This window comes from Sceloporus undulatus, chromosome 1 (assembly GCF_019175285.1).
Source record: "Sceloporus undulatus isolate JIND9_A2432 ecotype Alabama chromosome 1, SceUnd_v1.1, whole genome shotgun sequence".
Classification (NCBI taxonomy): domain Eukaryota; kingdom Metazoa; phylum Chordata; class Lepidosauria; order Squamata; family Phrynosomatidae; genus Sceloporus; species Sceloporus undulatus.
This window is the reverse complement of record NC_056522.1, coordinates 238,074,683-238,088,274: the sequence shown is the minus strand read 5'-3', so window position 1 is coordinate 238,088,274 and position 13,592 is coordinate 238,074,683. Positions and strand designations below refer to the sequence as shown.

The following is a 13,592-nucleotide window of genomic DNA, read 5'->3' as shown; positions in this document are numbered from 1 at the left end:
GAAGCTAATGTCATTAAAGTCTCACATTCATATTGTTTTTTTGTTAAGTGTCAACAGACTTTGACTTATGGTTACCCTATGAATGAGAGCTCTCCAAGTCACCATGTCACTAACAGCTTTGCTCAGATCTTGCAGACTCAGGGCTGTAACTTTTTTGATCCCCCCACTCCTAGATAAATATCTTTTCCTTACCTTCTCTTCTGATAACATCTCCTTCATTGAGTTACCTGCATATTCCAGTTGCATCTGCCCTCTTTCTTCTCCCTTAGTTTTCCTTCCTCTCCCTTATCTCTTTCTTCTTTCTCCCAGTTCTCCTGAGTACATTGTCTTCTCTTTCTTCCTCCCCCTTTTTGACTCTCATTCTATTTCTCCTACCAACCCTGCTTCTCCTAGCTGCATTTATCGTCTTGCTTTTCCTTCTCAGCCTCTGTCTGTCTAGTTATTTCATTTTGACCAACCTTTTGTAGCAAACTTTTAAACCATAGCTGGAATAAGTTAGATTCTTTGCATTTTAAAGTTGTAAGTTAGATGCAATGGGTCTTGTTCTTGAATAGACATCAAGATCTTCCCCTTCCTCATATATTTGGCAGTCATTAGTTGTAGTATTTTGATCATGACTATGATTATTTTGGTTATGAGGATGGATTCCATAACCTCCCTGTAAATAAGAGAAGAAAAGAAAATATGGCCACTGAAGGGAACTATTTAATGAGAGAACCCTATTAAGAGCAGCCTGGGAAACTTGGAAATGTTTTTTTAATTGGACTACAAATCTCTTGTATTAAAATCAGTGCTTAGACATTTAAAAAAACAGAACTAAGAAAAGTTTTATCATTGTTCAAAACAGAGCTTGGGAAACTTTCTCTGGGTACAGTACAACTCCTCTGTGTTCTTTAAAGCAGTGCTTGCAGTATGGTGAAAAAGGAGCTAGGAAAAGTGTTTTTGTTTATTTCTGTTCAACACAGAGCGTGGAAAATTTAATTTACAGCGAGACAAATATGTTCTCATTTCTAATGTTAACTTTGTTTTTATTTGAATGACATGCTCTGAGCAGTTGTGCTTCATGATTAATTTATCACATTGAAATACATTGCTAGGGTCCACCACCTCTCACAATATCAAGTGCTATCCTTACATTTCATGTTTTGGTCCTAAAATCTCAGGATCTGGGATGCATTACAGTTCATTCAGGTAGTCTAACAATTCCATCTGGGTATTTGGGGTAAAGTTGATGTCTTGCTGTATTGCTGCTGTAGAATGGCACATGTTGATCTGTGTCTATGGCTTTAAAAATGTGCTAATACTGAACAGAACTTTATCTCTGTGTAGTGTTAGGTAATGCAACACACAATATGACCTTTGTGTGCTTTTTACACCCATTATTTTATTATTACCCTGATAAAAGTAGCAAGCTGATGGCAGGTATGTTAGGAACAGGAATAGTTGAACTGGTAATGCTCAGAAGATTCAATACTAGAAGCAAACTGTTCACCAGCAAGGCATAGGCGAAGCACTTCAAAAGTGGATAACAAAGCTGGAAGTAGGGTGTTTTGGGGTTGTTGTTGTTTTTTGTCTTAGCTGAATGAAATGGTATAGCTGCTGTATAATTAGCTGGGTTTTTTACCAATAGATTTTTAAGCTCTTTAAGCATAGAATACACAGAGCATAATTTAAAAGACTGGGAAAAATGGGTAAGTTGGTAAGAAAGAACTAATTAGGTGCACAGGATTATCCAAAGACGTGAGCATGTTAAAAGGCACATCACTATGTCAGATTCCATTTGAATATAAAAGCCAGCAAGCAAGAGATCAGAGTACTTCATGTACAAAGAAGTCAGAGTCAGGGTAGGCTTGCAGGAAAGGAGCAGACTTCATGGACTTAGGACTTTTGAGGTAACTGAGAGTCTTCTTATTCCTGGGTTTGGTTGCTTTTAATTGTAATAAAATCAGCTTTGACTTATCGTGTTCCTATGAATGACAGACCTCCAAGCAGCCTTTTATTAACATCCCTATTAACATCTTGCTAACTCAGAGCTGTGACTTCCTTGACTGAGTCTGTCCACCTATAATGACACCTTCCTCGTTTCCTACTCCCTTCCACTTTGCCGAGTTTTATTATCATAATAAATTATAATAATAAATTTTTATTTATATTCCGCCCTGTGGCAAACCAATCCGGGCGGTTTACAACATTAAAATAACATTATCACACTGATAATAATCACTAATAATAATAATAGCTAATAATCATGTTGTCTTATATGTTCCAACAACGATAGCCTCGATTTTGGCTTCTAGGGCTTTACTTGTTTATTGTGGAAGCCATTTTGACAAATTTGTATAGTGCAAATTCAAAATCTGTTGTCCGTTGTGTGCTGCCTCTTTAAGAGACAAGCCAAGAAGGCCTCCATGCAAACAGGCTTTGGTAGCTTTCAGTTTTGAATGAAACACTTCCAGTGTTCAACTGACATGAGCAGGAATACAGTCGGCCCTTCTTATACACAGATTTTTTATACATGGATTTAAGCATCCACGGTTTGAAAATGTTCAAAAAAAGTATAAATTTCAAATATCAAACCTTAATTTTCCATTTTTTATAAGGGACACCATTTTGCTATGTCATTATATTTATCGGGACTTGAGTATCCACGGATTTTGTTATCCGCAGAGGATCCTGGAACCAAACCCCAGCGTATAACAAGCATCCACTGTACTTTGCAGGAGCGGGGGGCTGCATCCGAAGTGAGGGGGTCAGAGGCTAGACTTGAAGACAAACAACAATAGCAAATGGGTAATGTTGGTGACAATGTGGTGGTGGGGGTGTCTTATCACCGCATGTGATAGTCACGTCCACAAGTACTTCTTATCTGGAATTGGTGCTTGTAGAATTCAGTAAAATTACTGTATATTCCTGTGTACAAGTCGACCTCATGTATAAGTCGAGGGAATGTTTCAGGGTCAAAATCCTGGAATTTGATATGACCCATGGATAAGGCGAGGATAAAACTTAGGGGGCTATAAAGAAGGATGGAAAGGGGGAAATACCACTTCCGTCCCTCCTTCTCCTTCTCTGGACCTGTCCCAACTGATTCCCAGGTGCTGGAGAAGAGGTTTTAACATCTGATTGAGAAAGGAAGCAAGTGGTTTTAAATGGAGAGTTGTTTCCATAGGAAGCAATGTCTTGCAAAAGGGACTGGAGAGATGGTTTTAAATGGAAAGGTGGATTTTTTGATAGGAAGCCAGGTCTTGCAAAGGGGACCAGAGGGAGAAGCAAGTGGGTTTAAGGTGGAGAGGTTTTTTTTATAGGAAGCCAGGTCTTGCAAAACTTACCAGAGAAAGAAGCAAGTGGGTTTAAATGGAGAGGATTTTCCAATAGGAAGCAAAGGCTTGCAAAATGGACTGGAGGGGGAAGGAATTGGTGTTCAAAGAATATTGGGGCATCAGGTTTGCTTACTTTATGACCTTTCTAAGCATTACTGATGTAGTGACCCTTATATAAGTCTACTCAAAGTTTTAGGGTCAATTTTGGGGCATAAATTTCTCAACTTATGGTCGAGTATATACGGTATATCACAAACAATTTATCACCAGGGTAGGGACTACTATCTCTTTTCTATAACGCAAATTAGTCTTTTTCTCATAAATAATTGATCATGTGTTTATGTTTGACATCATGGTTAGGGACTGTACACAATTTGAAAAACTTAATTGTCCTTTCGCTTTCTTGGTGGTTAGATAGAATCTGGAACATCATACGGATGGATAAATTAACTGGAAAAGTAAAGGCTACTAAAGATAACCAAGTCCACTCTAAACATCATTAGACTTGGTACAAGTTTATCAGTTATGAAAATGAAAATGCCAGTCTTCTTGCTCTCCCTTCCTCACATGTTAATTTTTGGAAATCTATTTCGTTATAATCGTTGTCATGTCAACTGGAAATTTCTTATTTGGATAGTTAGGAATCATCAACACATTATCTCTTATTGTACTGGATCTGATATCTTTGGTGGTTATGTTTGTTTCAGTAAAATGTTTTTTAAAAAACCAGTTATTAAAAAAAGACACAACCTCTCCTGATAAGGAGTGTAATTTCCTAACTTTCAGGAAATTGATCTACAGGTTGCATTACATTAGTAGGCAAAGTTTACCATTCTGAATATTTATAGCTAATGTTTGTGATTTAGTTAAGCCTAACTTTCCCGGTATGCTTTGGATTCTTTGCTATGTTTGGACAAGATCAGAAGAGCTACTTAGCCATCCTGAAGTTGTTATATGTAACCTAGGGTGTTTTTTCCCCTCCCTTTTTGCTTTTGGACAGTTGTTTCTGCCAGGTTATTATTGCATAGTGATTTAGAAAATTAAGGAGTTGTCCAAAAGTGTTTGCCATTCAGCGCTGGAGAGTGACCACCACCTTATCTCTGCTGGTTGAGAATCCTAAACTTGGAGATTCTTTGAATATGCAAAATAAATTAGCTAGTTCTGTCGATTCTAGACTTGATTTCTGCTCAGAAAGATACTGTTTTGTCTGTCTCATTCTCTCTATTTTGATTCTTCTGTCCTGTGTAATGCTTTAAAATTGTGGTGTTATATTTGTGCTGCTAGCTGCCAGTTTGTTGCAACCCAGTGAAGTCTTTTTGTAATTTTCTCTTTCAGTTTCTCTCTGGTGTGGATGCTTGGTGCAAAATGTGCAGTGAAGGTGGCCTCCCATCAGAAATGCAAGACCTAGAACTGGCCATCCATCATCATCAGTCCCTTTATGAACAGGTCACCCAGGCTTACACGGAGGTGAGTGTTTCCAGAAGAGGCTTTAATAACTGCTAGCAAGTTACACAGTGCAATTAATAGAGATAATTGGATATGCTGTTAGAGTGAAGTGGGGTTATAAACAAATGTATTTGTAGAATACATTTGTCTGAACTTTCATTGCCATGCTGATGTGACTACCTAAGTACTGCAGCTCATGTGTAGTTTCTTGTTCTTGGAAGAGTAAATATAGTGTAAATATATATTCAGAAAGTAACCTATTGTCTTATTACAAGGAAAGCATGTATAGGATTGCAGACTTGGGCTGCAATTGAAAGCACAATTACTACTGGGAAGGAAATACTTGTCAGACTTCTGAGTAAATTTATTTAGACAATGCTGTAAATTTGGAACTGGGTCTGTTGACTGTAATAAAGGCTTTGTATTGTATTGAGTATTGAATAACTTGGAAATGAGCCATTGGAACCTGACAGCCATAAGTAAACCTGAGCCAAGATCATTTGCTGTAATCTGAAAATATAAATCAAATTAAATAATAAAAAGAAGGAAGGATGGGGGGGAAGGTAGCAACATCTTTAAGACTAACTGGTTTTTATTTTAGCATGAGCTTTCATGAATATAAACGCACTTCTTCAGTGCAGAATGTTATCTAGACCACAAAATATGAGCCATATTTACACCATTGTAGGATGGAATGTAATAAGATCCAGAAATCATGCAAAGCAAAGAGAGGCTGCATCTAAATTGCAGAAATAATCTAATTTCACCCCATTTTAACTGCCATGGTTCAATGCTATGGAATTCTGGGATCAGTAGTTTGTTGTGGTATAAGAGCTCTCAGATGGAAAAGGTTAAATGTCTCACAAAATTACAGTTCCCGGGATTCTCAAGCACTGTGCCAGGGCAGTTAAAGAGGTCTCAAACTGGACTATTTTTGCAATACGGATACAGTCCAGGATCCAGAACACATTGCAGAAATAACCCAGTTTGCTTTAACTGCCTTGGCTCAGTGGTAGGGAATCCTGGGGATTGTAGTTTATTGTGACACCAGAGCTCTCTGACCTAGAAGACTAAATGTTTTACTAATTTATAGTTCCAGAATTCCCTACTATTGAGCCAGAGGAGTGAAAGTGTTCTCAAACTGGATTATTTCTGCAGTGGTTTTTGGACCCAGGTCATATAAGAAGCTGTTCACAAAGTCTCCAATGGTAGCATAGGCAGAACCACATCTATTCCTCCTTTGACCATCCCTTCTTTAAAAGTTAAAGTGTTAACTACAGTTGTCTGTGTTGTGTGTGTGTGTGTGTGTGTTGTTGTTGTTGTTGTTGTTGTTGTGCCTTAAAGCCTTTTCTGATTTGTGGTGACCCTAAGGTGCTTGCCTATCATGGGGCTTTCTTGGCACATTTTGTCAGAGGGGGTTTGCCATTGTCATCCTCTGAGACTGAGAGAGTGTGGCTTGCCCAAGGTCATCCAGTGGGTTTCCATGGCCAAGCTGGGATTTGAACACTGGTCTCCCATGTCCTAGTCCAATGCTCAAACCACTACACTACACTGGCTGTCGCTGTCTCTGTCTCTGTCTCTCTCTCTCTCTCTGTGTGTGTGTGTGTGTGTGTGTGTGTGTGTGTTGCTTGTTGTGTGTCAGATATAACAAAGGGAACTTACCTCAAGTAGGACAGTAGACTTGCAAAATGACTGTGTGTATTTTTTATGATTGTATGTATTAATGACTGCTTTCCTAGTTTACTCTGCTAGTTCTGTGTATGTTCAAAGCTCCTTTCTCCTCTTCTGTCTTTTCTCAATGTAATGAATGAGCATCTTCAAACTCTGTATAAGCTGCCATCATTTCAGTGAAAGAGGCAAAAGACCTTCCAAAGTTTATAAAATGAAATAAAAATTAAATTCATTGATGTGGTGCATAGGAATTTTTGTGCCCTGCATGACTTCCTATCCTCTCTGGAATTTAGTGAAGGCTGATTAACTAAATTGGCATCCCCTAGTCCAGCCATCTAATCCATGCTGCACTGTGGTGATCCTAGCAGTCTGCCACTAAAAGTACTGAATCATGTCAGGAGAAACCATGAGCTATTAAACAATCACCATAGTCATTGGTTTTAACTATATGCCTGTAATGAGCATTGTGTGTAAGCTGTGCAGAAAGAAAAAGTGGAAAGTGGTTGAATAAAGAGGGGGGGAAATCATACTGCTGATCTGCTGATGTCCAAATGCTGTTTTTGGAATATTTCATGTAAAAACATTGTATATATCATATATACTCGACTATAAATCGACTTCATGTATAAGTCGAGGACAGGTTTGGGGGCCAATATTTAGCCTTCTCTTCAGAGAGCTCTGGTGCCAGGATCCCAGAATTCCCTAGCACTGAGCCAGGGCAGTTAAAGAGGTCTCAAACTAGATTATTTCTGCAGTGTGTTTTGGACCTAAAATAATAAGCAATCCTTCATAAAGAATTGCAAAAAAACAAAACAAAACAAATAAAGATACCAGCCTAGTAAATTTTACAACCCTAGACTTGGAAATGTATGTGAAAGGAAAAGATCTTGCCATGTTGCATAAATAATGTGTTGTTTTTGGCAGCTGTTACACTCCTATCCTCCATAAAATCATGAATAAATGATGATAGAACAATTTAAAAAATAAACATATCCTAAGCAGGAATATAATAATACATACCTATTTACATGCATTTGTTCACAAAAATGCTATTTTTTTTTCTTGATTCAATTTCTTGATGGAACAAAAGTCACTCACCAGTGGTCCTGTGAAAAATTATTGAAAAATTCACGGTTATAAAAGATACTCATTTTAAACTCCTAAATGCAGCAGTGGAAGACTGAAATGGCAGCTAGCTGTTTGTTTGTTTGTTTTTTAACCAATCAGTTTCTTTCAAATCAGTTCTTTACTTGAGAGATACTTTCAGGGCTCAGAGAATTCATGTTCTCACATTTTTTCTGTAATAATGTGTAACAAAAACATTATCACAACAGTTTTCCCTAGTGTACAGAGAAAAGACTGTATTAAATATAATACAGATTCAGAAGTACAGTATTGTTCAAAATGCTTGTTAGACTGTCCACCTTTAACCTTACAGGTGAGTCAAGATGGAAAGGCTTTGCTGGATGTCCTACAGCGTCCTTTGAGTCCTGGGAACTCAGAATCTCTCACTGCCACAGCTAATTATTCCAAGGCTGTTCACCAAGTTTTGGATGTGGTCCATGAGGTTTTACATCACCAACGTCGCCTAGAGAGCATTTGGCAGCACAGGAAGGTCCGATTACATCAGAGGCTTCAACTTTGTGTTTTCCAGCAAGATGTTCAACAGGTAATATACTTTTTCAGACTGATGAAATAAAGCTTAGATCTAGTCCATTGCAGCCTCAAAACTGACAAGGAAAATCTCATAAAACCATTTTACTGTCTCCTCGTACTGTGCAGGCTGGTAGATTAAAATATAAAATGCTCATCATTTCTGTCACATGAGATGTCACCATTTATTGTGTAACCTATAGAAAAGCTTGTAAAAAATAGAAATGTTTTTGGAGGTTGACTTTATAAGCATATAACAGCTATAAGAACTACTGTGTGTGCCTGAAGGACAGTTAATAGGGGGAAAGTAACAGGAATGGTAAAAGAAATTATATCCCTGTGAAATTATCTACATTATTTCAGCATTGTATATGACCATGAGTGTTGTGTAGAAAGCAAATTGGAAGTGGTTGTTTACTTTCCCCCAGAATATGAGAACCTGGGGCACAGCTGCTGAAATTAACAGGCTGTAGAAATGACAGGGCAGTCATCAGGCTCATTTAAATAAAACCATCCTACTTTGCAAAACCATAGAGTAAAGGTAAGGAAAGAATTATTTTGTGGTGGGGATTTGAAAGGAGTATATGAAGAAGTACTGGTGAACTCCTAGTTTAAGTATCTGTTCCTTGCAATATATTCAAAGTGGGGGTAGCTGAGTATGTACATCCTGTGCCAGAAGTGATTTAAAGAAATTGTTTTAGTACTGTTGATATTTTGGAATACTAGGAAAATTAAACCTTCCTAGATCAGAGGTCTGGATTGGGCCTTTCCTTGCTAGAGAAATTTCCTGTGCATTATGTTCCTAAAGGGTATGTTTTTGTGTAGGGAGATTTTGTGTAGGGTTTGGGTTCCAGTGGCATGCAGCGCCTAAACACTGCACCACCTCACCGCCTCAATGCTACTGCCGTGTGATTGCTCGGGGCAGCTTCACAGCAGGTTCTAGGCATCTTGGGGGCATGCGTCGTGCGTACACCACACCCCCAAGCTACAAGGAAGCTGGCTCTTTTTACCAGTCTGTACTGGCAATATGTTTCCATACAGTTCTACATCAGTAGGAATTATAAGATCTGCAAGAAATAATGTTTTTTTCTTCATATATTTGTGAGAATACTAAAGAAATTGAGAGGGGAGACCCTATAATGCAGTAGAAGGAATTCACGTACCCCTTTGACTTTCCCACATTTTGTTGTTTGACTTTTCCACAGTTTGTTGACTGGCAAGAATCATCACAGTTTGGGACTTATTCTGCATAAAAAGATGCATTTTTTTAAAAAAATACAGAAAAATGTCATTTTGTGTAGAGAAAACAGCGTTTTCTGCACAGAATATAATACTTCTGTGTATAAGTTTCTATGAAAAAAGAATTACATCCATCTTTTTTGGACAGAACACATTCTGAATTGTGAAGGGTCTTTGAAAATGGTTACAATTTTGAAAACTTCATCCCAAAAGGAGAAAAATTGTAAAATTGTTCATTCTTACCTTTGAGAATGAAATTTATCAAGATTTATATTCCTAGGCTTGATATAATATTAAATGATATGCGTACATAATGAATGTAGCCTGGATACATTTCAGCTTGTAGAGGTCTTATTCAGCAGGAAAATGAAAAGAAAGCAATTCCACCACAAAAATAAATAAATATGGAAATCCTTTTTAGTATCTGAAAAATCTGTGAGCAAAATATTCAACCAGAATAGAACCGATTTAACATGCCCCAGCTAAGTAAATATGGTAGCAAAATCAGGTTAACTGTTGTTGTTAAGGAAAAACTATGCTTATATATAGAAATAACTCAGGCACATTGGATCAAAATAATAGTGATATTGGAAAAGAAGAATGTTGCCTCACAAGAAAGCGGATGCCATAAGTCCAAGGATCATCAGGAGATGGTCTCACCATGATAGTGGTATCACTCAAGGCCTTCCTATCATCAAACCATTCCTCTGTCACCCAGGAAGAAAATACAAAATGAAGATATTTTCAGGGGTGGCTGGTGAGTTCAGTCTAGGTGATGTGATGAATCTCTTCTGGCACCTTGGAGCTGTAGAAACTGCCCTAAGGGGTGGCCTGCAGCCGCCTCTTTCTTTGCCACATCAGGACCACAGCAACCACATGCTGTGGTCCCAATCTGGCCTTTCTGTGGCACAAAAAGGAGCTGCAAAAAGTGGGAACTTTCTACGCTGAGGAAAGGGTACCATAATCACTGATGCTGCAGCTTTTCTGTGCTCCTTTGGTGCTGCATCATCTGGACACAGCACCAGAGGAGAGCCGTGATGTTGCCCACCATGTGGTGGGGCGCACAGCATCATACCGGTGTGGTGCGGAGTTGGGGCATGCGTTGTGTGGACACCACACACCCCACTCTGCCCCATGCCAGCCTTAATGCTTGTCTATACAGCCCCTTAGTGCAGATTTTGAACTGGTTCAGCACCTTGGATAGCATTTTTTAAACATTTGGCCTAAGGACCAGAGTAGATTCACTGCCGCACTGATATTCCCCAACTGGCCACTGGGAATATCCTGCCCTATGTGAAGCTGGGACATTCCACTGTTGTCATGAGCTGCATCTGTACTGCAGAAATAATCCAGTTTGACACCATTTAAACTGCCATGGCTAAATGCTAGAAAATTCTGGTATATGTTATGTGAAACATTTATCTATCTCGTTCAGAGAGCTCTGACATTGTCAGAGAACTCATAACACTGAATCATGACAGTTAAAGTCATATCAAATTGGATTATTTCTGCAGTGCAGATGCAAGGGTGGAGACCATGTAGTCCCAAGCTGATCCAACAGCAGCCTCATTGTGAATGTTAAGTTCCTTCATATCGAAGACTGCCTTAACCAGTTTCATCAGGGGACCTGAGAGCTACATGGTGGACAGTACACTAACACCATCCTAAGTCCTTCCCTGGGCCTTATATAGGCACAGACTTTTAAACTCTTAAATTTGGGGAGGGAAAGTCTCTTGTTGAATAATCACAAACATATCCAAAAAGGTCATCAAAAACACCTCTTTCTTTAATCCCCCAAGTACAGGTATGTGTACAAATCTGCTCTGAGGTTCCACAATCATTGCAGCTTCTGTTTGGAGCTACAGTACATATATCTCTCAGAATGTGCAGGAAGTTGTACAGTTGTCTCCCTTAGCATTTCAAGATAAAGAAACTCAGTAAACTATAATTGGTGGAATAACAATCACAAACAAAAAGTTAAAGATTCTTGGTGAATGGACATTGATGATATGTGCTCTCATTATTGTTCATTTTCAGAATCAGGAAGTGAGAACTATTTAAATCTCACCTGCTAACAGTAGTGTTCCTGTTCAAGCCTCTAGCAAGCCAGTAACTTCTTCTAAGATACTGTAATAAAATAGTAGAGCCCAGGAAATCTAATTCTCTCTTCTTCAACATTCCCTTGAACATAATTGGCATGTATTGTGGGTTGTCACCTTTTGTGTGTGTTATTGTGTACCAGTTTTTAATGTTTTGTTCTTTCACAGACATGGAGACTCTCCAAACATATTTCTGTGTTGTTGTTTCTCATTGGCCACATTTTAGCTCCATATCTGCCAGTGCAAAGGCACTGTGATTGCTTTTATAAGGTGTAATACATCATTACTACAGTGACTATTATTAGCTGCAACTTGTTTCTCAACAAGTTGAAAACTGGCTTCTGTATCGAAACATAAATCCCTAAAATTTGAGTTGTTTTTTTTTTTTTACTGTATTCCTTAAAAGATGTGTTTAGATTCATGGCTCCATACAAGGAAAAAGAATAAATTCGCACTGAGCACAATAGTGTATATTCCAAGGCACTGGTCCAAGAATACCTTAAAGGTAACTAGCAGGCACAGTAGTTAATAAGGATTAAATACTCCATAGTCTGCAATGAAACAAAATAAAATTATTCTGATCTTCAAACAATGACACTTAAATACAGCTCAGCATAATGCCTTAAAACCTTGTTTTTAAATAATTTCATTTTCATGTAATGGTATTTCCTCAGGATATTCTGTAGGGCTCATTCTTTAACCATACCCTGTCATTTGCATAATTTGATTTGAACTTTCATTTGAAATTAGTCTGAAACTGTAATTCCTTTCTCCTCCCTAGAGCTGCTAATCAGAACAGATTACTTTGTGTTTTAAAGCAGTTCTGATTACAGAGTTGTCATTGCTCTTGCTGTTTTTCTCTGTCTGTGTATTCAGCAATGTGATGGTGATCATTTTTTAAAGGTAATTTTTTAATGAAAGGACAGTGTTTGATGTTGCAGCCAGTGAACAAGGTCTGATGAACTCACAGCTGGTTAAGACTGATTGCTAAACCTAGTGTATTAAAACCAAAAATTGGTATGATTCAGCACAGATTCATTTTTTTAAATTACAAAATGTGTGAGAGAGAGCGGGGGGGAGAGGGAGATCATATAGTTCACACACTGTTGCAGAATGCATGGCAGTTAGTTCTCCATTCTAGGTTTCTTCCTTAGAGATATACTAATCTTCCTATAGTGTATCACATATTAACATCTATAGAAAACCTAGGACTGTCACAATCCCTAGCCAGGTGGAGAACAATTGGGAAGGGGGAGGAAGGTGACCCTACACGGAGGGAGAGCCAAGAGTTGCCAGCAATGATGAGTGGACAAAAGGAATCTTTGCTGGCTTAGCAGTGGTGCATCGAGGTGAAGGGTAGCCTGTTGGCAATGCAAGCTGGGTGAGAAAGCAGCAAATGGCCTAACTTCAGCAGCATAATTTCTAGCTGCTGAATTTCTATATTGGCTCTCACTTGCCACTTCCCATCTGCCTACCGAAGACAACCTGGCTCATGAGCAAGCTTGCCATGTGTTTTGTAGTATCTTTTTTGGAAATGTAACACATAAATGCAGATAAGATGCATCTACCTTCCCTATCATGTCCTAAGAACATTGCATAGTTGGGTCAAATGGAATCCTTTGTGCGCCTTGGAAGAAGGTAGATGCTGGAGTTTGGTTCTAGAAGCACCCATGGATACCAAAATCCATGGATGCTGAAGTCCCATTAAATACGAAGGTGAAATGGTATCCCTTAAATAAAATTGTAAAGCTGTGGATAATTGAATCCAGAAATAAACAATATGTGGATATGGAGAGCGAATTGTATTTATTAAATTGACCTAGAGCCAGTCTTATTTCCCAGTCTTCATAAAATCAAGGTAGAAAGAGCCAAACCAGAATATACAGAGATGATGTAAATTTAGCTAACTTCTGCTGCACTCCTAATTTGTGGGAGGAATGGTGGTCTTTTCAGTAACATCATGCTAATTATTTTCCTGGGGAGAATATGAATTAGTTGTCTGAATGTTTGGAGTTGGCATCTTAGAAAGTGGGTAGAAAGTAGTCTCAGATATATGAAGTCGAAGGCTTTCATGGCTGGCATCCATAGTTTTTTGTGGGTTTTTTGGGCTAGTGGCCATGTTTAGTAGAGTTTCTTCCTGACGTTTCGCCAGCATCTGTGAGGC

General features: G+C 38.5%; 1 protein-coding gene across 1 annotated transcript in view; it reads left to right on the top strand.

Moving 5' to 3' along the window:
• Window positions 1–13,592, top strand: part of KALRN (kalirin RhoGEF kinase) — a 695,315-nt gene that overhangs the window by 412,735 nt on the left and 268,988 nt on the right. Inside the window, 2 exon segments of the mRNA XM_042446189.1 lie at window positions 4,656–4,787; window positions 7,876–8,106. Coding sequence (XP_042302123.1) covers window positions 4,656–4,787; window positions 7,876–8,106 — 363 coding nt within the window.